General features: G+C 43.9%; 2 protein-coding genes and 1 long non-coding RNA gene across 3 annotated transcripts in view; 2 read left to right on the top strand and 1 right to left on the bottom strand.

Annotated features, from left to right (window-relative positions):
• Rad50 (RAD50 double strand break repair protein) overlaps positions 1-7948 on the bottom strand; it is a 49725-nt gene extending 41777 nt beyond the window's left edge. The window contains exons 1-2 of the mRNA XM_090320776.1: positions 7725-7948; positions 2849-2932 (exon numbers count right to left, since the gene is read on the bottom strand). Of these exons, the coding sequence (XP_090176902.1) occupies positions 2849-2932; positions 7725-7853 (213 nt within the window). The 5' untranslated portion in view covers positions 7854-7948. The remainder of the gene's footprint in view (positions 1-2848; positions 2933-7724) is intronic.
• Positions 7949-8202: 254 nt separating this feature from the next.
• LOC150044846 (uncharacterized) lies at positions 8203-12673 on the top strand. The gene is made up of 3 exons (XR_016533057.1): positions 8203-8266; positions 8732-8881; positions 11836-12673. It is a non-coding gene; the product is annotated as an uncharacterized LOC150044846 (long non-coding RNA).
• A 1195-nt stretch (positions 12674-13868) lies between these two features.
• On the top strand, positions 13869-18006 carry Il5 (interleukin 5). The gene is made up of 4 exons (XM_090320873.1): positions 13869-14807; positions 15283-15315; positions 17204-17332; positions 17432-18006. The coding sequence occupies exons 1-4, from the start codon at positions 14664-14666 to the stop codon at positions 17528-17530; spliced, it is 405 nt and encodes a 134-aa protein (XP_090176999.1). The 5' UTR covers positions 13869-14663; the 3' UTR covers positions 17531-18006.
• Positions 18007-26734: the final 8728 nt, after the last annotated feature.

Raw genomic sequence — 26734 nt, 5'->3', positions numbered from 1 at the left:
CACCTGTAATCGTAGCTACTTAGGGAGTTGAGATCTGAGGATCACTGTTCAAAGCCAGCCCACGCAGGAAAATGTATGACTCATATTCCTAATTAATCATAGAAAAAGCTGAAAGTAGTTAGAATGCTAGCTTTGAGCCAAAGGAGCTCAAGGATAGTGCACAGAACCAGAGTTCAAGTCTCAGGACCAGGAGAAAAAAAAAAACAGCTCAAGGACCGCACCCAGGCTCTGAGTTCAAGTCCCAGGACTAGCACCAAAAATAAATAATATACATATTCATATATAATATACACACATATATATGAAAAAAGAATACTGTTTATTAGAATGACAGTATTATCTACCTCCTTTACTTATTACCATAAGATAAGGTATGTAGATTTCCAAATACATAAAATTTATGCTTTTGGGTTTTGGGTTTTTTGGCCAGTCTGAACCTTGAACTCAGGGCCTGGGCACTATCCTTGGACACATTTTGGTCAAGGCTAGTGCCCTGCCACTTGAGCCACAGCACTACTTCTACTTCTGGCTTTTTCTGAATATGTGGTACAAAGGAATTGAACTCAGGGCTTCATGCATGCTAGGTAAGTAAGCACTCTGCCACTCGGCTATGCTCCCAGCCCCATAAAATTTGTATTTTAAGTACCCCAAAAATGGTTTAATTAAAAATATTCTTTTTTTTTTTTTTTTTTGCCAATCATGGGCTTGAGCTCAGGGCCTGAGCACTGTCCTTGTCCTTGGACTTTCTCAAGGTTAATGCTCTACCACTTGCGCCTCAGCACCATTTTTTTTTCTATGTATGTGGTACCGAGGAATTGAACCCGGGTCTTCGTGCATGCTAGGCAAGCACTCTACCACTAGGCCAAACTCCCAGCCCCTAATTAAAAATATTCTAAGCAAACAGAAAAGTGGAAAAGCATGTAAATTTTCTCCACTCTGAATCATGCCACTCCTAGGGCTTGAACTCAGGGCCTGGGAGCTGTCCTGGGGCTTTCTCAAGGCTAGTGCTCTACCACTTGGGCCACAGCACCACTTCTGGCTTTTTCTAGGTATGTGGTATTGAGGAACCGAACCCAGGGCTTCGTGCATGCTAGGCAAGCACTCTACTACTAGGCCACACTTCCAGCCCAAAAAACAGAACTTTTTAACCATAAAAATGAAATTAAGCTGGGCACGATAGCTCACATCTGTAATTCTAGCTACTCAGGAGGCTGAAATCTGAGAATCAAGGTTCAAAGCCAACCAGGGCAAAAAAGAACCTGAGACTCTTATCTCCAATTAACCTCTAGAAAATGGGAAGTGGGGCTTGGCTCAAAGGTAGGGGAGCAGCCTTGAGCTAAAGAGTTCAGGGACAGCACCCAGGCCAAGTTCAAGTCCCATGACCCACAAAACCAACAACAACAACAGAACAAAACAGCCAAGCACTAGTGGTTTATACCTGTAATTCTATAATCCTGGCTAATTTAGGAGGCTGAGGTCTACCAGAGTAAAAAAAATTACTACAAAGAACCTTGACCAATCAAGAAGGAATAGAAAAGGTAATAGGTAGAGGGTACACTGGAATAGTTTTTTTATTGTTATTATTCAAAGAGTAGACCTTCTAGAGCATATTTTTATGAAGCCAGTCAGGGAAAACAAACCAAAGACTCTTAACTGCAATTAACCAGCAAAAAGCCAGAACTGAAGGAGTAGCCCAAATGCCAGCTATGAGTAAAAAAGCCAAATGACAACCTGAGGCACTGAGTTTAAGCCCTAGGACTATCATTAAAAAATAAAAAGGGGGAGAGAAATCACTGATGCAAGAGAGATGGAATTAAAAAAAAAAAAGGTGAAATTCTTGGGACTGGGAGTTTGGCCTAGTAGTAAGAGTGCTTGCCTAGCAGGCACATTGCCCTGGGTTCAATTCCATGGCATCCCATACACAGAAAAAGCTGCAAGAGGTACTGTGCCTCAAGTGGCAAAACTAGCCTTGAGCAAAAGTGCTCAAGGACAGTGCCAAGGCCCTGAGTTCAAGCTCTAGGACTGGAAAAAAGAAAAGAGGGGGAAGGGGGGAGGGGGGAGGGAAGAGATTCTATTGTGCTAAAATACAAAGCTAGCATGAGCAGAAAAGTCTCAAAGATTCCATCTCCAACATAGCTAGTAAAATAGGTTTGTAGCAAACAAGCTGAGTAAGTTGAGTTAAAACCCTGGTTCCAGTCCCCCCTAAACTCATAAATCATCACACGTTTTGAAACAATCTCATTATGTAGCCCTGTTATGAAACAGGCTGGCCTGTTTCAGCCTCCTGAATGCTAATATTACACACCACTATGTCAGGCAATCAACTTGCATTTTAAGTATAAAATACTTCAAGTATACAAAATAGTATCAAAATTAAAAATACCCATGAGCCAAACTCCCAAATTAAAAATTTACCATGTTTTTTTTTTTTTGCCAGTCCTGGGCTTGAGCTCAGGGCCTGAGCACTGTCCTTGGACTTTCTCAAGGCTAGAGCTCTACCACTTGAGCCTCAGCACCACTTCCGGCTTTTCTGTATGTATGTGGTACCAAGGAATTGAACCCGGGTCTTCGTGCATGCTAGGCAAGCACTGATTTAACTGTAATCCCTCTATATATCACCCGGACAATAAAATACAATTAAGATAGATGACCTCAGCTATAAAAAGGCGAAAAAACATATGAAGATATAAAAAAAAGGTAAAACACTGAGATTTATATTTAGAGATTATATTTAGATGACTTCCATCTCTTTTTAAATTTTCCATTCTGTGTTCTATAGTAAACTATTACCACTTTTATAGTTATAAATATATTATTTTGAAACACAAAATTGTATTAGAACCATTACCTTGGGATCATGAACAAATGTATTTCCTTTGGTTCCAGGAGGGAAGTCTCCAGTACAAATGTATTTTAGACACTCAATGATGGTCTAAACAAACAGAAAAACATATTCTTTAGTTATAATGAAACCACAGATGTTTATTACTTTTTTTGGGGGGTGGAGAGAAGGTCCTGGGGCTTGAACTTAGGGCTTGCGCAGTTTCTATGAGCATTCATGCTCAAGTTACCACTCTACCATTTGAGCCACAACTCCACTTGCAGCTTTTTGTGGTTAACTGGAACTAGAATCATGCTGGCTCTGAACCAATATCCTCAGATCTCAAACTTCTGAGTAGCTAGCATTACAGGCGTGAGCTACCAGTGCCCAGCTTATGATATTTTTAATAAAGAATTAATGTGGGGCTGGGAGTTTGGCCTAGTGGTAGAGCGCTTGCCTAGCATGCACGAAGACCCAGGTTCAATTCCTCAGTACCACATACGTAGCAAAAAGCCAGAAGTGGTGTTGTGGCTCAAGTAGTAGAGCCCTAGCCTTGAGAAAATCCAGGGACAGTGCCCAGGACAGGCAAAAAAAAAATTAATAACTCTTCCAAATGAGTTATCCAATTCTGGCCTTAAAAAAATTTTTAAAGAATTAATGTCGTGGGCTGGGAGTTTGGCCTAGTGGTAGAGTGCTTGCCTAGTATGCATGAAGACCCGGGTTCAATTCCTCGGTACCACATACATAGAAAAAAGCCAGAAGTGGTGCTGAGGCTCAAGTGGTAGAGCTCTAGCCTTGAGAAAGTCCAAGGACAGTGCTCAGGCCCTGAGCTCAAGGCCAGGACTGGCAAAAAAAAAAAAAAAAGAATTAATGTCGTGGCTCACACCTGTAATACTACCTACTCAGGAGGCTGAGATTTGAGGATTGTCAGGAAAGTACTCAAGACTCTTACCTCCAATTAACCACCAGAAAACCAGAAGTAGAACTGTGGCTCAAAGTGGTAGGGTATTAGCCTTGAGCTATAAATACGCTTAAAGACTGCACCCAGGCCCTGAGTTCAAGACCCTCGACCAACAAAAAAGAAATAAAAATAGAAATATTTATCAAAGAGACAATGAATCTATCTAGTGGTAGAGTGCTTGCCTAGCATGCACGAAGACCTGGGTTCGATTCCTTGGTATCACCTACATAGAAAAAAGCCAGAAGTGGTGCTCAAGTGGTAGAGCTCTAGCTTGAGGAAAGCCCAAGGACAGTACTCAGGCACTGAGCCCAAGCCCAGGACTGGCCAAAAAAAAAAAAAAATCTGACAACATAAAATTGTAATAGAAAATATCATTATGGGTAGGCTAGGAGCGTAGCCTAGTGGTAGAGTACTCACCTAGCATGCATGAAGCTCTGGGTTCGATTCCTCTATATCACATACACAGAAAAGCCGGAAGTGGCCCAAATGGCAGAGCGCTAGTCTTGAGTAAAATGTGTCCAAGGACAGTGCCCAGGACCTGAGTTCAAGCCCCAGGAGAGGCAAAAAAAAAAAAATATATATATATATATATATATATATGATTATGGGACTGGGAGCATGGCCAAGTGGTAGAGTGATTGCCTGGCATGCCTGGGTTTGATTCCTTGGTACCAGATATAGAGAAAAAGCCAGAAGTGGTGCTGTGGTTCCTTGAGAAAGTCCAAGGACAGCGCCTAGGTCCTAAGTTCAAGCCCCAGGACTGGCTATATACATACATACACACATACACATACACATGCACATGCACATGCACATGCACATGCACATACACACACACACACACACACACACACACACACACACACACACACACACACACACGAATTAGCTGGGCGCAATGACTCAAGCCTGTAACCCTAGCTACTCAGGAGGCTGAGATCTGAAGATCTCGGTTCAAAGCCAGCCTGGGCACTAAAGGTTGTGAGACTCTTATCTCTAGTTAACCACCAGAAAACCAGAAGTTGCTCTATGTGGCTCCAGGGGTAGGGTGGCAGTAGCCTTGAACTGACGAGCTCAGGGACAGTGCCCAGACCAAGAGTTCAAGTCCCATGACAAAAAAAAAAAAAAAAAACACCTGGGATTATGGCTATAGAGGTAGAACAAGCCTCACATGAGGCCCTGAGTTAAACTCAAGTACTCCTAATAAAATATTTATAAAAACAAAAACAAGGAGCCAAGGATAGGTTGAGTTGGCCTAGCAGCTGAAAGGAGGCTCTGAAATTTGCTGATGGTTGTACGCTTTGTTTTCCAGACAAATGAAACACAATGAATATACTGGATTTTCTGGATCTATCTTTACTTCTCATATTTAAAACAGATGAGGCAGGCAGTTCAGGAAAACAATCAGGTCGAGGGAAACAGCTGCCAGGAATTCACAGATTGACACCTTGTTAAGAAATATCTGATTAAAAGTATATGAACGTGGGGCCGGGAGTTTGGCCTAGTGGTTAAAGTGCTTGCCTAGCATGCATGAAGACCCGGGTTCGATTCCTCAGTACCACATACATAGAAAAAAGCCGTAAGTGATGCTGAGGCTCAAGTGGTAGAGCTCTAGCCTTGAGAAAGCCAAGGACAGTGCTCAGGCCCTGAGCTCAAGCGCAGGACTGGCAAAAAAAAAAAAAAAAAAAAAAAGAGAAGAAAAAAAAAAAAGAATTGTATATGAACGTATGGAGAATCCCTTCTTGAATACTTGTTTGTTAAACATGACATTTAAAATATGTAAAAATCAATGTTAATAAAATCTTTAAAAAAAGTATATGAGCCCTATTTTCTTCTTTTTTTAAGCCTTTCACACAGATAAGCTGCAACATTTAGTAAGAATGGGAAAACGGATCTTTTATAATATACTCTGAGAACTGAGCTAACTTACACTGGAGAGAAGTAAACAAAATTTGGTTAAACCAAGTGTGGTAGCCCACAGGTAATACTCGGGAGGCTGAGGCAGGGGGATTCCAACTTTCTGACCACCCTCAGATGCCCAGTGAGACAGTATGGACAAAAAATAATAATAATTGCTCTAAATTCATAGAAAAGCTATACAATTAAAAAGGTAACTAAATGGTTGCTAGTGGCTCACACCTGTAATCTTAGCTACTCAGAGACTAAGACCTGGAGGATGGCTTTGAATACAGCCAGCCTGGGTTAAGTTCCAAAGACTCCCATCTCCAATTAACCAGCAAAAAAACTACAGGTGTCGCTCAAATGGTAGAGTGCCAGCTGAATAAGAAAGTCCAAGATCATATCTGATATATCGGATATAATTGTACTTGGTTATCTGAAATTGGATAGGGAATGGGGGAAAACAAGATGAGGGGTGGGGGAGGGGGAAGGGAAATGGGGACCATGACATGTGAAAGGGTATCAATGTGTGGGAATTAAGGCACCATTTATCTGGCAAATATCATGTAACCCTTCTATTAATTACAATAAAAAGTATATTAAAAAAAAGAAAGTCCAAGATCAAACAACTAAAATATTACTTATTATAATATTGTTTTAAAATTCCTCTATTTCCATAAACTTAAAGTTAATGATGGCTAAGAATGACATAGAAGAACTTTCTATGTACCAAATACTTTAGTAAAGCACCAGATCAGTTAGGTCCCTTGGCAGTAGTCACACAGGTAATCAATAATGAAGCAGGAAGCCAGAGCTCATTGTCCTATGTTAGTCTCCCAATATAGTGCAGAGCACCTAACAGGCACTGATGGCATAAATATCAATTTTACAAAAATTAATAAAGGGGGAAAAGACTAATGAAGGTAGATAATGTTCTCTCATTTAACTCTCAACTTCTCTCTCACAGATTCTTCCCTTGTTACCATTTCTGTAGTTATAACATCTTTTTTTTTTTTTCCTTGTGTTAGTTCTGGGGCTTGAACTCAAGACCTGAGCACTGTTCTTGAGCTTTCTTAAGGCTAGTGCTCTACCACTTGAGCCACAGCACTTCTGGCTTTTTCTGTTTATGTAGAAACCAACCTTGGGCTTCCTGCATACTAGACAAGCACACTACCACTGAGCCACATTTCCAGCCTGTGTGCCAATATTTTATTTTGACTAAGAGTATCCTAACAAAATCGTTCTCCAGTGTTATGCCTAGCCACTCGGTCTTCATCTTAAAAGACAGTTGTCCCATCTATTGTGCTTAACAGTCAGCATGCTTAGCAATTCTTACCACAAATTTATCATAACTTTCCAAGAAATCGCTTTTGGGGATCATTACAGAGAAAAAAAAAAAAAGCAAGGTTAAGGAAGGGAAAGCGAGGTTAAATTAAAAACCCTTCAAAAAGAAACTGCAGGATTTCTCTCCAGAAGTCCGGGACTTGGGGGTGGGGAGGGGAAACAATGGGATGGAGTGGGGGGAAGATAGGGGAGAACATGATTCAAATACAAACGTATGCATGGATGAAAAAGGTCATAATGAAACCCTCTTTAAAATAGTGGCAGATAAAAAGCAATGAGTAATGGGGCGAAGTTGACCCAAATGCGTTATATCCCTGTATGAGGGGGAAAGCCCACCGCAAAAGCCTCCCCATTGCTGTGGCTCAAGGGGTAGCGCGATAGCCTCAAGAAATCGCAAGGACGGGGCAGCGCCCAGGCCGTGAGTTCAAGTCCCGGGACCGCTCCCCTCCCCCTTAAAAAAAAAAAGGCTGCATTCCAGTCTAAAATAAAAATGTAAATATTAAAAAAAAATGCCCCAGTAATTTAAAACACGTGGAAACATAATCAGGGCAGCCCTCAGGGCATCGGAGGGGCAGGTGAGCTCCTCGAGGGCTCCGCAGGTCCTAGTCTGGGGACCCCTGGAGACCACGGCCTGGGGCTCCTCTCCTCTCCCCGACGTTCGGTGCCCGGGTCTGTCAGAGGCGGTCACTCAGGACTTACCGTCTTCCCCGCCCCATTGGGTCCAACCAAAATTGTGAGGGGACTGAAGAAAGTGATAATTTGCTTATCTTTGTCCTCTATGCCAAAACTCCGCACGCCCAGAATGCTCATCTTTTCGATCCGGGACATGTTTGCACAACGTTTCGGATCTCAACACCTGGGACCGGAGGGCCGCGCGGGCCAACAAGGCCGAGCCCGGGACGAGGACGCTACGCGCGGGTCCGGGGGACGCCGACCGCGGGGTGGGACGCTTTGCTCCAGCTCTCACAAGCTGGGGGGCGAGAGCTGCCGGACAACCCCCGAGGGCGCAGCGAGCGAACGAGCGGGCGAAGACACGCACATTCGCGCCTCCACGGCGCCCCACGTGAGGCGCGCGTGCGTCGCCGCCGCCGCCGCCGCGCCGCAGGCACGCACGCCGGACAAGCAGCCGGGACGCGCCGGAAAGGCCGAGGCGTGCGATGCGCGCGCAGCCTAGGAGCTTCCGGCTTCTGGCTAGTGCCGAGTGAAGAGCCGTGCTTCTCCGGGATGGCGGCAACGGCCAGGTGGACGTGGAGTCGGAGACCCATTGATGTCAAGAGCGTTTTTCCAGACCGTACCCCTTCCTGCTGTCACCCATACCCTAATGGCTTGTGTGTGTGTGTGGGAAACGGGCTCCGTGGTCACGTGACAGTAACAACCAACCCCTCAGTAGAGAACGTTAAGAATAATCCGGTTTTAATTCCTAATTAGCTGTAAATCTTACTGATTACAACTCACATCCACGCTCTGCTAGGTCCCTGGGTTGTTTGGTTTGTGGGTGCTGGGGATGAAGCCCAGGGCTAGGCAAGCCACTGAGCTACTGCGCTTGCGTTTGTGCAAAGGACTTGAACCCAGGGCCTCGGGTCTGCTGATCTCGGGCTCCTGAGTGGCTAGGATTGCACGTGCAGACCATTGTGCCCAGCTGAGCTGCTTTTATCGTTTGCTTTACCCTCCTGTTTTGGAAAAAGTACTTTTATATTTTATTTTAGTGGTTACACCTAAAGTGTTCATATGACTGTGTGTGTGTGCCCGCGCTCCCTTATCCTGAGGTTCGAAATCGGCCTGGGCGCTGTCTCTGAGCTTCTCTGCTCAAGGCGAGCACTACGACTTGAGCTACAGCTCAAGTAGTTCATTGCCAGGTAAGGATCTCACAGTCTTTCCTTCCTGGTTGACTTCAAACCATGGTCCTCAGATCTCAGCCTCCTGAATAATTTGGATTACAGTCATGAGCCACCACAGCCTTACTTTCACATGATCATTTTGAAATCTAAAATTAACATCCTTCTGGACATTACAATGGCCACGTAAGATGTGCCTGTTCTAGCCAGGCACCAGTGACAATCCTAGCTACTCAGGAAGCTGAGGTCTGAGGACTGTGATTCCAAGCCAGTATGGGCAGATAAGTCCCCATGAGACGCATATCCAATGAAGCACTCAAAAACTGGAAGTGAGGGCCGGGAGATGGGCCTAGTAGTAGAGTACTTGCCTAGCATGCAGGAAGACCCAGGTTCGATTACTCCGTACCACATAAATACAAAAAAGCCAGACGTGGTGGTGAGACTCAAATGGTAGAGCTCCAGCCTTGAGAAAGTCCAAGGACAGTGCTCAACCCCTAAACTCAAGCCCAGGAATATATATATGTAGGGGTTGGGGGAGGGAAATGGGGGCCAAGACATGAGAAAGGGTATCAATGTTAAGTAATGCACCTTCTATCTGGTGAGTATAATATAGCCCTTCTATTCATTACAATAAAAAATATATGGAAAAAAGAAAATATAATGAGTAGCAAACAGTTGCTAGTGACTCACACCTACAATCCTAGGTTTACTAAGGAGGGTGGGATCTGAGGATTGAGTTTCAAAGCCCTTCAGAGCAGACAAATCTACAATTAACCATTGAAAGGCCAAAAGAGAGTTGTGGCTCAAGTAGTAGAGCACCAGTTTCGCTTTAAAAGCAGAACTCTGAAGTCCTGGCTTGTAGCCCAAGAATGAGTATATACAAAAATCATCACAAAAAGGAGCAAAATGATATGGACACAGAAGGAAGAAATATTAAGTAAAAACTGACTATAGCCCTATGAATTCGTCCTGCGCACTGTCCCTGAGCTCTTCAGCTCAAAGCTACCATCTTACCCTAGAGCCAAGCCCCACTTCCTGTTTTCTAGAGGTTAATTGGAGATAAGAGTCTCAGGTCCTTTTGTGCTTGGGCTGACTTTGAATCAGTGTGATCCTCAGATCTCAGCCTCCTGTGTAGCTAGGATTACAGGTGTGAGCCACCACACCTGGCTCCTGAGTTTTTTGTTGTTGTTTTTGTTTTGGCTTAAGACTAGCATTAACCACAAAAGAGTGGTCTAATTTGAACTATTTTTAAGTCTTTAAAATATTATACAACTTTATATGGAAAGATAGCTTGGACCTAAGTTTTTCCTCTTCCATATCATAAGTTTTATGTGATTTAGAGGAAACCACAAACAAGTTGTGCAAATTTTCAAGATTTTTACCTTTAACTTGTACTTTATAATTCTTCACTCTCTAAATTCATTCTATGTCATTTTATGCTAACGACAGTAACAACCAAGAATTCTGTGAAACATGAGGAAGCTTAGAGACTGATGTTTTTACAAAATGACCAATCTAGAATAAGATTCCAGTTCTATAGGCAGGCATCTTCTATTCTGCCAAGCTACCCTGAAAATATCAATGAAAGCCAGATGTAGTAGCTAATGAACATATTCCTAGTTCCTCTGGGGTCTAAAATTGGAGGCTTGAGCTTCCAATTCGGCCTGTGTGATTTTTGTCTCCATTCAAGAGGAAATATCTGCAAGTAGAGCTGACTGAAGTGGTAGAGTGCCAGCCTTGAGAGAATTGCGAAAGCAAGAGTGCCAAATCCTGAGCTCAAGTTCCAGTATTAGCATTTTTTAGGTTGTATTTTGTTCTTAGGGTGATGTAAAGAGGGGTTACAGTTATAGTTGTAATAGTATTTTTCAAAGTGAGTATTCTATGATTGTATCACTAAGAGGAAAGACAACTCTTATCAAAATCAATAGGCAGTGAAAAGTTTACTAAAATGTTAACATTTAATCATCATGTCTCTTTGATGCCTCTGGGTCATGGCAATTTCTGAAACTCTGCTTGTTTTTCCCCCTATGGTCTTAATATGTACTAGCTAGGTATTTTGTCCTTCCGTTTGGATATACTTGGTATTTTTGTCATCCTTAGACAGAGGTTATGGGGTTGGGGGTGGAAGACCACAGAGATAAAGCACCATTCTTACTGAAGCATATCAAAGGTCCATGAGATTAATGTGACTGATAGTGACTCCACAGAGGTGATTGTATGAGGTTTTTCTGTTGTTTATTACTTCCTTTATTTCCCCCTTTTCCAAATTGTCCTTTTAAAAAACAAATTGCTCTCTGTATTCCATACCTGAAGAGGAAGGAATCCAATAGTACCTCTCAGAGGTTTGGATGACTACATAAGGTACTTGAAATTTTTCTGCAAAGATATTGAACAAGCTGAACACTCGTGGCTCACGCCTGTCATCCTAGCTACTCAGAAGGCTGAGATCTGAGGATCGCAGTTCAGAGCCAGCCCAGGCGCGAAAGCCTGTGAGACTCTTATCTCCATTGAACTACCAGAAAACCAGAAATGGAGCTATGGCTCAAAGTGGTAGAGCACTAGCCTTGAGTTGAAGAGCTCAGAGAAAGGGCCCAGGCCTAGAATCGAAGCCCCGCAACTGACAAAAAAAAAGTGAACATCATTAGCTACTGCTACTGCTTTTATCTTTCCAAGTTTCTTTCAAATACATTATTTTATAATCTCTATTCAGAGATTTGGTTTGGTAGGGGAGCTTAGACTCCTTGTAAAAAAGCTAATGACATGACAAGTTTATAAGAAAAATCATCTTCTGGGGCCAGGAGTGTGGCCTAGTCGTTAAGGACTTGCTTGGCATGCATGTAACTCTGGGTTCGATGCCTCTGTACCACATTCACAGAAAAAGCCAGAAGTGGTGCTGTGGCTCAAGTGGCAGAGTGCTAGCCTTGTGCTAAAGAGCTCAAGCCCTAAATTCAAACGCAAAAATTTTTTTTCCTTAGTCTGGGTATGGTGGCATATCCCTAATCCAAACACTCTGCAACAGGAGGATTGTTTGTTTGAGGCCAGCCTGAACTACATAGCAAGGTATTATCTAAAAAGAAAGGAAAGAACAAAAGGAAGAGGAATGGAGAAATTTGTATGCCTGTGTTCCTAGGCAGCATTATTCACAACAGAAACATGGAATCAAACTAACTGTCCACCAACAAATAGGTAAGTAAAACACAGTCCATACTTATATACAATGGAAGGTTACCCAGCCTTTTATTGTGGTTGATAGAGGAGCTTGAATTCTGGGCCTTTCCTTCTTGTTCAGCCTTTTCACTCACAACTGGTGTTCTACCACTTGAGTCATACCTCCAGATCCAGATTGTTTTGTGTGCCAGTACTAGAGCTCGGACCCAGAGCCTCATACTCTGGCTTAGCTCTTTCTCTCATGGCTTAACCACTTGAGCTTCACCTCCACTTCTGGCTTTTTGCTGGTTAACTGGAGATAAGTGTCTTCCAGACCTTTTCTGCGTCCACTGACTTCGAACCATGAGTCTCAGATCTTGGCCTTCTGAATAGCTAGGATTATAAATGTAAGCCATTGATGCCTGGCTGTTTACTCAGCCTTAAAAAAAACTACAGAAGGAGGCTGGGAGTTTGCCCTAGTGGTAGAGTGCTTGCCTAACATGCACGAAAACCTGGGTTCGATTCCTCAGTACTACATACATAGAAAAAGCTGGAAGTGGGGCTGTGGCTCAAGAGGTAGAGCTCTAGCTTGGAGAAAAGCCCAAGGACAGTGCTCAGGCCCTGAGTTCAAGCCCCAGGATTGGCAAAAAAAAAAAAAAAAAAGAAGAGCTGGGAATGTAGCTTAGTGGTAGAGTGCTTGCCTGGCATGCATGAAGCCCTGGGCTTGATTCCTCAATACCACATAAACAAAAAGCTAGAAGTGGCTCTGTGGCTCAAATGGTAGAGTGCTATCCTTGAGCAAAAGAGGTTCAGGGACAGGGGCCGGGAGTTTGGCCTAGTGGTAGAGTGCTTACCTAGTATGCATGAAGACCAGGGCTCGATTCCTTAGTACCACATACACAGGAAAAGCTGGAAATGGTAGGTGTCTTAAGTGGTGGAGTGCTGTCCTTCAGAAAGCCCAAGGACAGTGCCCAAGCCTTGAGTTCAAGCCCCAGGACTGGCAAAAAAAAAAAAAGTATGATTCTATGAGGTCTCCAAAGTCAAATTATATGGGACAGAAGTAGAAGTGTGACAGCTAAGCACTGAGAGAATGGAAAGGGAGAAAACTGTTATTGTTTAATGATTGTAGGGTTTCAGTTTTGCAAAAGAACTTTGAGATTTGTTGTACATAATTAATGTACTTCATACCACCAAATTAACTACTTAAAAAAGAGTAAGTTTTATATCATGTGTGCTTTACCACAACTTAGAGTTATCAAAAGAAATACAACCTTGATCAGGAAGTATTTTTTATAATTAGCTCACCAATAGGAGTAAGAAACAAACCACACAGCTCTACTGTAAACCAGAGGCTGCCACATTTGAAAAATCAGATTAGTTCTAATAATCAAGATTTCAGGTTTCTTTGAAAACTGGAAGTCTCACAATGTAAATCCAGCATCATATGGCAACTGTTAGCAGGGGCTAAGTAGCATCCACCATCTTTATTGTGTTACCCCCTTTCTCACCTGTCTCTTTTTCATAGGCAGCCAGTATTATTTCTTAAAAGTAGTGTCAGCTTGGTGAGTTTTCAGCCATTTAGTGAAGGCGGGTATTTCGCTCTTCATTTTCTCCTATTGTCTCTGTGGTCGTACTGATACAATTTCATCACTCAAAACTTGAAGGCAGGACTGAGACTGTGACCCAGTGGTAGAGTGCTTGTCTAGCAGGGGTTTAATTCACAGTACCACATACACAGAAAAGCCAGAAGTGGTGCTGTGGCTCAAATGGTAGAGCTCTGGTCTTGAGAATGCTCAAAGACAGTGCCCAGGTTCTGAGTTTTAAAAAAAAAAAAAAGCTGGAAATGGAAATGCGGCTCAAATGGTAGAGCGATAGCCTTGAGCAGTAAAGCCCAGGAACAAGCCCTTGCCCCTCTTAACCACAAGAAACCCACAAGTGGATTTGTGACACAAACTGGTTAAATGCTAGTCTTAAGCCAAAACAAAAACAACAACAAAAAACAACTCAGGAGCCAGGTGTGGTAGCTCACACCTGTAATCCTAGTTACACAGGAGGCTGAGATCTGAGGATCACACTAGTTCAAAGCCAGCCCAAGTACAAAAGGACCTGAGACTCTTATCTCCAATTAACCTCTAGAAAACAGGAAGTGGGGCTTGGCTCTAGGGTAAGATGGTAGCCTTGAGCTGAAGAGCTCAGGGACAGTGCCCAGGACGAGTTCAGGCCCCATGACCCACCCCCCCCCCAAAAAAAAACCTCAGGGATAGTGCCCAGGCTCTGAGTTCAAGGCCCAAAACCAGCACAAAACAAATAAACATAAATAAAACAGCAAAAGGAAATCCAAGCTTCTGATCAGGTACAAAACTGAAATAATGATGTGTCAATTCAAATGCTTCTGTCATGGAAAAAAATTCTTTTCAGGGGAGAAGTAGGGATTTTCATTATTAGACAAAACATTTTAAATACACTTTTTTTTTCATGTACAAGATATTGCAAACATTTGAGTTTCATTACTTGGCATCATTAGGTTTTCTCTATCTGATTGTTAGCTATTATTCATTTCCTCAGAGAGAGAATAAATTGGTTGCAAATTCAGGCTTGTGTTATACACTTTTTAAAAATCTTCTGGCCAAAAGCAAACAGTGAGCACTTCAGAGCCATGAGGATGTTTCTGCACTTAGGTCTGCTAGCTCTTGGAGCTGCCTATGTTTGGACCATTGATTTGGAAAGTTCTGTGCCAACACTGGTAAAAGAGACCTTGACCTTGCTTTCTACTCATCGAGCTCTGCTACTAGGCAATGAGGTAATTCTTTATTCCTATTCTTAAAGAGTGCAGAGGTAATTGTTTGTGGTGCTTCATTTGCCATATATAAGCAAACATCTGTTATAAAGTGAGTGGGTGTATGTTAAAGAGTAGCTAGTTGGCCAAGCTCGGGTGGCTCAAGCCTGTAATCCGACTTACTCAGGAGGTTGAGATCTGAGAATGGTGATTCGAAGCCAGCCAGGGGCAGAAACATCCCTGAGGTGCTTATCTCTAATTAATCACCAAAAATCTGGGAAGTGGAGATGTGGCTCAAATGGTAGAGTGCTAGCCTTGAGCCAAAGAGGTTCAGAGACAGTGCCCGGTCTCTGAGTTCAAGCCCCAGGACTAGCACAAAAAAAAAAGAAAGAAAAAAGGAAGGAAGGGAAAAAAGAGTAATAACTACATCTGTAGCAAGCATCATATAATTCATAATATTAAAGTGCTTTTAAAAAACATGAATATGTGTACTTTTCAGACCCAGAGGATTCCTGTTCCGACGCATAAAAATGTAAGTCAAATTATGATTCGATGATTGTATGACTAACTTCACATTTTAAGCTATATGTCATTCGGGTTTAATTTACTTTCTTTGGAATCTCATTATGTTGTCTCAGGATCCTGAGTGACTGGGACCACAGGCTCATGTCATTACATGGAACTGTTGAATTTCCTCTACGTGGTTTTTATACGGGCAGGGATGAATGTGTGCATTAGGAATGAGCATTGAGTGTGCGGGTACATACATGGAACCCTAGCACTTGGAAGGTGGAAGCTGGAACATGGCACATTTGAAGCCAGCTTGGGCTACATGGAGAGTTCAAGGACAGCCTAGACTACATAGCAAAACTCTGTCTGAAAATAATGATAACAAAATATTAGGAATTACTTTCAGCCAGTAGAATCCATTATGCAACCACTGGCGCTGGTGGCTTATGCCTGTAACCCTATCTACTCAGGAGGTTGAGATCTGAGGATTGTGATTTGAAGCCAGTTTAGGCAGGAAAGTCTGTGAGATTCTTAGTTCCAGAAAACTGGAAGTAGCAGAGCGCTAGCTTTGAGCGAAAGAGCTCAGGGAAGGCTGGTAATGTGGCTTAGTGGTAGAGTGCTTGTATAGCACGCTTGAAGCCCTGGGTTCAACTCCTCAGTACCACATAAACAGAAAAAGCCAGAAGTGGCACTGTTGCTCAAGTGAGTGCTAGCTTTGAGCAAAAGAAGCTCAGGGACAGTGCTTGGGCCTTGAGTTCAAATCCTATAACTGCCCCCACTCAACCCCCCCACAGAAACTATTATACAAATAGTTTATGCTCAGTGAAGTGTCAGTTTTCTACCTGAAAGCCTCTTTGTCAGAGTCTTCCCAGCGTTTCACAGGGTATGAAAGAGTTCAAGACATGGCTGTCCGGCCTTCCTTTCTTCCTTTCCTCTTTCCTACCTTCCTTCCTTCCTCCATCCCTCCTTGTTTCTCCCTTCCTCCTTCCTTTTTTCTTTTTTTTTCTTTTTCTTGCTCTACCTCCTTTCTTTCCTTCCTTCCTTCTTTCCTTCCTTCCTTCCTTCTTTTTTTTTTGGGGGGGGGGGGGTCCTAGTCCTAGGTCTTGAACCCAGGGGCCTAGGCACTGTCCCTGAGCTTCTTTTGCTCAAGTCTAGCTTGAGCCACAGTGCTACTTCCAGCTTTTTCTGTTTATATGATACTGAGGAATCGAACTCAGGGCTTCATGCATGCTAGGCAATTACTCTACCACTGAGCCACATTCCCACCCCTTTTCTCTCATTGCTCAGGCATAAACCCAAGGTCCTGTACATACTGGGTCCTTTTATCAGTAAGTTACACTTCTAGATCATTCTGATATCTTTCTGTAAGTATTAGTATCTTAGGATTTTACCTTTAGAATCTTGATCAGTAAACAGTAAAACACACACCAAATCATTTTGTTAATCTGCACAGATAAATGATTATGATTATATATCACATTTGTCAAAGGTAAAACATACCAATAATTTGAATAGAATAAAATTACCAGACTGAATTGCAAAAGAAAATGCTGCTATGGATTCAGTTCGTACCATAATTACATGACATCACCTGAACATTTTATTTCTTGATTTCATTTGTAATACTCCCCATTGATTATATAACTTCATCCACTATTGATAGTTTTGTCTCAATCTGAGGTGGTATGCAACTTGGAAAAAAGAGCAATTTAACATACTTTGGAGAATTGATATAAATATCACAAAGCAAAGCTTAATTTTGGGGATCCATTTTTTTCATTGCCCAATTTAAATGATATGTGCCAGGTTCGATGTGATATCCTGACCTATTTCTATATTGTAGGATGTCTAATGCACCACATGTACATATATCTAGCTTTATTTGCATGTTTTAAATCTTCCTCATACAGCACCAACTCTGCATTGAAGAAATCTTTCGTGGAATAGACACCTTGAAGAATCAAACTGTACATAGGGGTGCTGTGGAAAAACTATTCCAAAACTTATCCTTAATAAAGAAACACATTGACCTCCAAAAAGTAAGATATACAAATATTCCATGGGAACTCCAGTTTGTCTGGATGTGTCCATTTCTATGGCATTTGTATGGTTTTCAACAATGCGTATTCTTCACACAGGAGAAATGTGGAGAGGAAAGAAGGAGAAGAAGGCAGTTCCTTGATTACCTGCGAGAGTTTCTTGGTGTGATCAGTACCGAGTGGACAATAGAAAACTAAAAGAGAGCTGGCTGATGATGAATGAAGATTCTGGGGATGTTTGAAAATTCACGTTTTAGCTAATATATAAAGACAAATGATTATAACGGTGTATGTGCCCTTATGTTTTGACATGTGTACATGTTGAATGAGCCAGATTAAACAAATCTGTGGGGCTGGGATATAGCTCAGTAAGGCCATCTTTTTTTTTTTTTCCCCCAGACGAAATGGCTATTCTGTCTCCAAGCAGGAAGAAGCTGGCCTACAACGATGAAGGGAAAATGGGCTGTTTTTCCCTACCAAAGAAGGCTCAGGAGAATTTAAGAGTTCAAAGCCAGCCTGGGCAGGAAAGTCTGTGAGACTCTTAGCTCTGATTAACCACTATAGAGCTGGAAGTAGAACTCAAGTGGTAAAATGCTAATCTTGAGCAAAAGAAAGCTCAGAGACACCACCTAGGCCCTGAGTTCAAGCCCCAGCATCAGCACCAAAAAAAAAAAAAAAAATTAGGTGGAGAAACCTTCAGAGTAAAAAAAGTACACTCTAACAAAAAAACAAAACAAAACAAAAAAAACAATATAGGGGCTGGGAGCATGGCCTAGTGGTAGAGGGATTGTCTAGCATGCACAGAAACCCGGGTTCAATTTCTTGGTACCACATACATAGAAAAAGTTGGAAGTGGTGCTGTGGCTCAACTGGTATAGCACTGGGCCTTGATAAAGCCCAAGGACAGTGTTCCGGCCCTGAGTTCAAGCCCCAGGACTGGCAAAAACAAACAAACGAACAAACAAAAACAATTGAGAAGCAAAGAATGCATGACCTTGAGTGAGCACCACTATCAGAATATGGCTAGAATATTCCTGTTGGTAACTGCAGGAGAATTTTTAAAGGGGACCATTATAAAAGTGTACAGGGGCTGGGAATGTGGCTTAGTGGTAGAGTGCTTGTCTAGTATGCATGAAGCCCTGGGTTCAATTCCTTAGTACCACATACACAGAAAAAGCCCGAAGTGGCATTATAGCTCAAGTTGTGCAGCGCTAGCCTTGAGAAGACTCAAGGACAGTGCCCAGGCCCTGAGTTCAAGCCCCAGGACTGGCAAAAAAAAGGAGGGGATGGAATGTCTCAGGTGCTAGAGCCTGCCTTGTAAGCAAGCTAGGATTCCCAGTTTTCCTAGAAATTATACTTCAGAGCTACAGACATTGAACAAGAATTAGTTCACATTCTAGGTAAACGTTGCAATGTATGATTCTTAAATTGTTGTCAGTCTTGTGGTGTGAAATGTTATCTCACTGTGGTTTAATTTTTGCATTTCCCTGACTACTAACAAGGTGACACATCTCTTTATTTGTTTATTGGCCACCTGTGTTTCCTGTTCTGAGAAATGCTTCCATGTGGGGGTGGGTTTTTTTTTTAAATTAAGTAGATTTTGTTATATGTTCTGGAAATTGATTCTTCTTTTTTTTTTTTTTTTAATAGCAATTCAGAGGTTTGAAGTTAAGGCCTTGCTTTTACCAGGCTAGGTAGATGTTCTATCATTTGAGCCATGCCTCCAGCACTCTTTGTGTGCTGTTTTTGTATGTATGTATTTGTTTTTGCTGGTCATGGGGCTTGAACTCCCAGGGCCTGAGTACTGTCCCTGAGCACTTTTTGCTGAAGGTTAACTGCTGGAAAGTTCTTTAGTGTATTAGGAAATAATAACATGCTCCCACCTCCAAGAAGACCACAGAAATGGTGAGGGGGGGAAGAGGACACAGGCCCTCAGGTTTGAACTCAGGAACTGAGGCTTTTTTTTTTTTCAGTCTTATAGCTTAAACTCAAGACCTCAGCACTGTCCCATTCAAAGCCAGCCCTCTATCACTTTGAGCTATAGTGCCATTCATGGTTTTCTGTGGTTAATTGGACATAAAGAGTCTCAAGGATCTCCCTGCCTGGACTAATCCTCACATCTCAGCCTCCTGAGTAGCTAGAATTACAGGCATGAGCCACCGGTGCCTGGCTTTGTGCTGGTCATTTTTGAGTCTCTCTTTTCATCACGGTTTCTTCAGTTGAGATAAAAGTCTCAAGGACTATTCTGCTTGGGTCTGCCTAGAACCAAAAACCTCCCATATAGTTTAGAATGGCAGGTGTTTGCCAGCTATGGGTTAAGAAGGGGTTTTGTGAACTTTGCTGCTGGGGCTGGCCTCTAACTGGGATCCTCCCGTTCTCAGTCTCCCAAGAAGTCAAGATTACAAGTGTGAGAGGTTAAGATTACAGGTGGTATACTGAGGTTCAAATTAAGGCCCTCATCCCTGTTGGGCAGGAGTTCCACCACTTCAGCCAGCTCCTTTTTTTGTCAGTCGTGGGACTTGAACTCTGGGCCTGGGCATTGTCCCTGAGCTCTTCAGCTCAAGGCTACCACCCTACCTCTTGAGTCACAGTGCCATTTCCAGTTTTCTGGTGGTTAATTGGAGATAAGAGTCTCACGGTCTTTAGTGCCCGGGCTGGCTTTGAATCACAATCCTCAGATTTCAACCTCCTGAGTAGCTAGGATCACCGGCTCGTTTATGCTTTTGTTGTGTTCTAACAGGGTCTCATGTTCTGGCCTGGGCTTGTATTGACTGTAATTCTTCCACAGAGCTGGAATGACAGGTGTGCTTGATCAGGTCCAGTTATTGATTGAGATTGGTGATTTTGCCAACTTTTTGCCCCACTGACCTCAAAGGTCAATCCTCCTTATCTCTGCCTCCTAAATAAGTAGCATTACAGTCATGACTCGCTACATTTGGCTCTAATGTCCTTTTGGTAGCATTTTTAAAGGGTACTGGAGGCCGGGAGTTTGGCCTAGTGGTAGAGTGCTTGCCTAGCATGCACAAAGACCTGGGTTCAACTCTTCCGTACCCTATACATAGAAAAAGCTGGAAGTGGTGCTGAGGCTCAACTGGTAGAGCTGTACTCTTGACAAAGCCCAAGAACAGTGCTCAGGCTCTGAGTTCAAGCCCAGGACTGGCAAAAAAAAAAAAAAAAAAAAGAAAAAATTTCTAAAGGGTACTGGAGATTAAACCCTGTATGAGATATGTTTTTAATAACTAAGACTGAGAAAAACAAAACAAAATATTCATCAGTCATAAAGCAAATAAAATGTAACTTACTCATTCAGGGCTGTAGTATAATAAATGAGTAGTATATCGCAATATCAACAGAACAATCTGAAACCATTTGTGAAGTAACAAAAGCAGGTTTTAAGTGACAAATACAATATGGGTCTGTTCTCACTCAAAAAAAAAAAGGCAAGTAGCACTGTGGCTCAAGTGGCAGAGTGCCAGCCTTGAGCAAAAGAAGCTCAGGGACAGTGCCCAGACCTTGCATTCAAGCCCCAGGACTGTATACATTTTTTTTTTTAAGCCAAGAGCGGTGGCTCATGCCTGTAATCCTAGGTATTCAGGAGGCTGAGATCTGAGGATCAAGGTTCAAAGCCAGCCTGGGCATCAAAGGACCTGAGCCTCTTATCTCCAATTAACCTCTAGAAAATGGGAAGTGGGGCTTGGCTCAAGGGTAGGGTAGTAGCCTTGAGCTAAAGAGCTCAGGGACAGCACCCAGGCCCAGGGGTAGGGTGGTAGCCTTGAACTGAAGAGCTCAGGGACAGTGTCCAGGCCAAGTTCAAGCCCCATGACCCACAGGCTTACACCTGTCACCCTAGCTGCTCGGAGGCTGAGATCTGAGAATCGAGGTTCAAAGCCAGCCCAGGCACTAAAGTCTGTAAGATTCTAGTGAGTCTGTGGCTCATGGAGTAGGGCAGTATCTTTGAGCTAAAGAGTTCAGGGACAGCACTCAGGCACCGGAGTTCAAGCCAACATGAGCTCATATATATAATTTTGGAATATTTACATATGTGATTAAATGGTACAGAGGAGCCAAGAAATGATTGACCAAAAATCCTAGCCTGTCAAGTGGTAGCGTGCTCGCCCAGAGCACAAAGAGGCTCAGGGACAGCACCTGGACTCTGAGATCAAATCCCAGGACTGGCAAACAAACAAAAACCAGTCTGGTGGTCATCTTGGTGGGAGGAGTTTAGATGCTTTGGGAGGGGCCAATGGTCACTTAATATGGGTGGTAGGTGGCCACATGTGTTTGCTGCTTTAGGCTACTGTAGGTGATAATTTCTCGTGTACACATTATCTGTTTCATAAGGAATCTGTATGTGTATGAGTGTGTGTGTGTGTGTGTGTGTGTGTGTATGTGTGTGTGTGTGTGTGTGTTTTGGTAGTACTAGGCTTTGAACTCAGAGCCTCACACTTGCTAGGCAGACACTATAGCCAAACTCTCAGACAGGGTTTTACACTTCTGCTGGGACTTAGCCTTGTATCAGGATCTACCTCCTCAGGTCTCCCACATAACTGGGATTACAGAGGTTCACTAACAGGATCAGATAGAGATGAAGATCTGCTATCATTTTGGGGAGGGGCAGGGTATGAGGGGGCCTGGGCTGGCCTCAAACATCAATCCTCCTAATTTCCACCTCCTAAGTAGTTGGGATTAAAGGCAAAACCCACTAGACCTGGACATAATCATTTTTAAAGCTCTGTTCCCTAATTGGTTTGTTCTTCATGAAAGCATATTTGTCACAGTCCTTATTTACCTCTGGCTTTAGGGAGAGGGGGTTATTCTGGAGTAAGAGACTTTATATCCAAACCAAATGAATTGTGTCTCTTTTTTTCTTTTTCTTTTTTTTTTTTTGCCAGTCCTGGGGCTTGAACTCAGGGCCTGGGCACTATCCGTGAGGTTCTTTTGCTCAAGGCTAGAACTCTATAGACCAGTTGAGCCACAGCTCCACTTCTGGTCTCTTCTGCCTCCTATATAATATAGCCAGGACCACAGGCTTGCAACACTCACTGATGTTTTGCTCTGGCTGGCCTCAAATTACAACCCTTCCAGTCTTTACCTCCCGAGTTTATGGGATTTACTGACGTAAGCCACTGCAGCTGGCTTATTATTTTTGAAATAGGCTCTCACTGTGTAGTCAGAATTCTCAGTCCTTCTGCCTGACTCCCAAGTGCTAGCAATTCAAACCTTTCCCCACCTCAGGTTCCTGTTTTCCAAAGCTGGTATGGCTGGAAGCTTCTTTACCCTCCCTCCCTCCTTCCATTCTGTCCCCAGCCTTATGCCAGTTCTCCGATTCCTGTTTTTGTTTTAAAATTTTTTTTCTAGGGGTGAAAGCCGGCCCCCCACCTTGCACACACACACCCCATCACTTAGTTACACACTACAGGCCCAGTTTCTAATACAGAGCCATTTCTGAAACCCTTTGAAGAGCTCATGGAGCATTTAGCTCCCTTCTGCCCTCTTGTGGCCTATTCGGGTATTTCCCCCCCAAGCTCTAATCAGACTAATGAGTTGACAGGCACCTTCCAGCCCCTGAACATAGCAGTTCTGAAAGTTTAAGTTGCTGAAGATATTTCAGAAAACCAACAAATCCTGTTAGACATGGAGGGGAAACGAACTCTGTACTTTATTGGGGACAGAGGCAGTTGTCTAGGCTGTTAACAGGATTCAACACTGCCCCCAGATAATTGGCCTGTTAATTTTGGAAGTGAAGCTCTGAAGGCCCTACCTTCCCCACTAGGCCCCACATGGCCCACCCTTTGAGCCCAGTTCTGCCTTCTACACAGGAGCCTTTTGGCTTCTGGACACCGATTCCAACCCTGCCCTGGCAGCAGCCCCCCAATTACCATCCATCCTTTTCCTCTTCTCTTGGCCCTGATGAGAGAAGCCGGGAGGGGTGAGGGGGGGGGGGTCAGCCAGGCAATCAGAGAAGAGGCTCCCTCTCTTAAAGTATCTTACCCTGGTCTTGAGCAGTCCCATATCCAGGTCTCTAGACACCATATCACCATGGCCTTAAACAGTCATGTGCCCTCAGCCCCTGGCTGATCTGCATGTGAACAGTGGACTTGTTAAATCCCAGAAGTGTACACTGAACCTGGCATCCAATCAGAGGGGCCAAGTGATGCATGCAGAGCCCATACAAGATCCATAGGGTCTCTGACTGGGTCTGGAGAATTGATATAGCCCACAAGCTATCCAATGATCTTGAGTGCCACATAGCTCTCTGCCAGAGAGCACACGAGTTTCAGACAGTGCCCCCCACTCTGCCCTTAAGTACTCTCCTATCTAGATTCTCCTCAAAGCCTCCATTCCCTTGACATAAAGCCTAAGCCTCTGACCAGAGGCTCCCAGAGGCTCTACCTGACCCTAACCCCTCCCTACCTATTCACCCCCTCTCCCTTCTCCCTCCTATCCTCCCCACTGCAGGCTTGCCCATCCTTTCCCTAAGCACACTGGACTTGCTTCTTCCCCAGGGCTTTTGCACTACCCATGCCGTCTGCCCTAGCATGCTCCTCGCCTTGTTCTGAATATGTTTGCCCCTTCTACCATTTAAAGAGCTAAAATGTCATCTTTTTAGCCATTCCTTGGACACCAGATTGAAAGTTACCACCTCTGCACACAGTATCCAATTGCAATCTTTTATTTTTTTGCCAGCCCTGGGGCTTGAACTCAGGGCCTGGGCACTGTCCCTGTGCTTCTTTTGCTCAAGACTAGCACTCTACCACTTGAGCCACAACACCACTTCTGGCTTTTTTTTCTGTGTATGTGATTCTGAGGAATTGGACCCAGGGCTTTATGCATACTAACCACTTCAAACACTCTAACTACTAACCATATTCCAAGCTCATGCACACTGCTATCTTATTTCACCACAAAACATCGATCAGTGTACATGTGACACATTCTGTGCTTATCGGGTCATTCCCTGCCTCCCATGGAAAGTTTGTTTTAGGACAGCAGGAACTTTGTCCTAGTCACTTTTTTTTTTTTTTTTTGCCAGTCCTGGGCTTGAGCTCAGGGCCTGAGCACTGTCCTTGGACTTTCTCAAGGCTAGAGCTCTACCACTTGAGCCTCAGCACCACTTCCGGCTTTTTTCTATGTATGTGGTACCGAGGAATCGAACCCGGGTCTTCATGCATGCTAGGCAAGCACTTTAACCACTAGGCCAAACTCCCGGCCCCTGTCCTAGTCACTTTTATATCTGGTGCCGAGAGCCACAGCTGGCACATGACAGTCTTAATATGTGCTTGTTGAATGTTTCCACCCACAGTACCCATTTCTGTGCCTGGCACCTAGATACAGGGGACATGCTTTCCAAATTTATCAGATAATCCATTCCTAAGGGACGCATGGTCTATCACCATCCCTAGAAGGGAGAGAAATGACACGTGTAGGAAAACGACAAGAGGAAACCTTCAGGAAAGATAAAATAGCTCCAAGTAGCAGTGGCTTAGGACTGCCTACTTGAGAGGCTGAAACTAGAGGATGGATATCCAAGGCTAGCCCTGATTGCAAAGTTCACAGGATCCTTTTTCAATACTTAGCTGAGCACAATAGCCCAGACTTATCTAAGCAACATGGAAGGCTAAGACTGGGTGACTTATGGTGCCAGTTCAGCCATGCAGAAAAAAAAAAATTGTTTTCACCGAGTGATGCTGAACTGGAAGGGCCCCCTGTGACCTCGATGATGGGAGGCCTAAAAGTAGATGCCTTTCCTGGGCAGGAAGCAAATCCTATTCTAAAAGTAACCAGTGAAGCCAGGAACCAGTTACTCATACCTGTAATCCTACTCAGGAGGCTGAGCTCTGAGAGGAGGCTGAAGCCAATATGGCAGGAAAGTCCACGAGGTGGACTTCTTCCTCCTCCTCCTCCTCCTCTTCCTCCTCCTCTTCCTCCTCCCCCTTTTGTCAGTTATGGGACTTGAAGTCAGGACCTGGGCACTGTCTCTGAGCCTCTTTGTGCGAAAGGCTAGTGCTCTACCACTTGAACCACAGCACCACTTCTGGTTCTTGAGAGGTCAATTGAAGAGTCCCACGGGGAGTTTTCTACCCAGGCTGGTTTTGAACCATGATTCTCAGATCTCAGCCTCCTGAGTAGCTAGGATGACAAGCGTGAGCCATTAGTGCCTGGCTCCATGAGGCTGTTACCTCCAATTAATTACAGAAGGGGAGCTGTGGTGGCTCTAGTGATAGAGTACCAGCTTTGAGAGAAAAAAACCCAGCCCCAGCACCAGCTTGTGCGCATACCTGCATAAGGGTGTGTGCACACACATATACAAAACAGTGAAAAACAGGGTTGGAGGCACGGTTCAGCAATATTGGGCCAGCCAAGCAACATCCAAGTGTTGCGTTCACATTCCAGAGATTAGTATCCTGGGAACTTTTTTACTTCTTTTGATTGCTAGGGCTGTCAGCTGTCCCCAACCCCAGGCCTGTACCCATAAGACCTTGCTTAAAGGCTTCCCCAGGCCTGTTTGTCCAAGGAAATCATGCTCCGCACACTGTCTTAGCCAGCCAGGATTTTCCTGGGGTGCAGACTGGCCCTGAGCCCTCAGCCTGTGAGGGACAGCTTCATAAATCAACTCCCAGAAGCTCAGGGGGAGGGGACTCCCGATACCAGGGCCATGGTGGGCAGGGAAAGCCACCGTCTCTGTTGGGTTGCAGAGTTTTCTGGGGAGATAAGCACCATCAGTGGGACATGCTGCCTGAACTCCTGGCTCACTGCTGAGGGTTAAATAGCACACTGTCAAATCCCCTTGCACCCGGGCCACTGGGCACCACCCAACACTCCACGGGTGGCCCATGTCCGCAAGGCCTGGAACTGCTTGTAGATGCTCAGATATTTAAAAAAAAAAATTGTTGGTTGTGGGGCTTAAACTCAGGGCCTGGATGCTGAGCTTTTCCCACTCAAGGCTAGTGTTCTACCACGTTGAGCCACACTGCCACTTGTGGTTTCTTGGTGGTTAATTAGAGACAAGAGTCAGTCTCATGGACTTTCCTGCCCAGGTTGGCTTTGAACTGTGATCCTCAGATCTCAGCCTCCTAAATAGCTAGCATGACAGGCATGAGCCACTAGCACCCAGCTTGATGATCAGATTTTGAGATGCTGACTTGGTCCTGCCTCTACTTCCAGCTTGGTTACTTCAGACAAGAATTCTGGGCACTGCTTGCTCTCTCTATAGTGTTGGGGATATTGTTCCAGAAAGGCTAGCCTTCTGCCTTCATTTCTTTTTTTTTTTTTTTTGCCAGTCCTACAGCTTTGAGCTCAGGGCCTGGGCACTGTCCCTGAGCTTCTTTTGCTCAAGGTTAGCCCTCTACCATTTGAGCCACAGTGCCATTTCCAGCTTTTTCTGTATATGTGGTACCAAAG

This window comes from Megascapheus bottae, chromosome 29 (assembly GCF_031878675.1).
Source record: "Megascapheus bottae isolate mThoBot1 chromosome 29, mThoBot2.hap1, whole genome shotgun sequence".
NCBI lineage: Eukaryota > Metazoa > Chordata > Mammalia > Rodentia > Geomyidae > Megascapheus > Megascapheus bottae.
This window is presented reverse-complemented; position numbering and strand designations above follow the sequence as displayed.

What these genes read in the sequence shown, in the direction of transcription:
- Il5 (XM_090320873.1), top strand. Translation starts at nt 14,664, where the DNA reads ATGAGGATGTTTCTGCACTTAGGTCTGCTAGCTCTTGGAGCTGCCTAT. An exon ending in CTCTGCTACTAGGCAATGAG is followed by an intron (nt 14,808 to 15,282) that starts GTAATTCTTTAT and finishes TGTACTTTTCAG; the next exon opens with ACCCAGAGGATTCCTGTTCC. An exon ending in AACACATTGACCTCCAAAAA is followed by an intron (nt 17,333 to 17,431) that starts GTAAGATATACA and finishes TTCTTCACACAG; the next exon opens with GAGAAATGTGGAGAGGAAAG.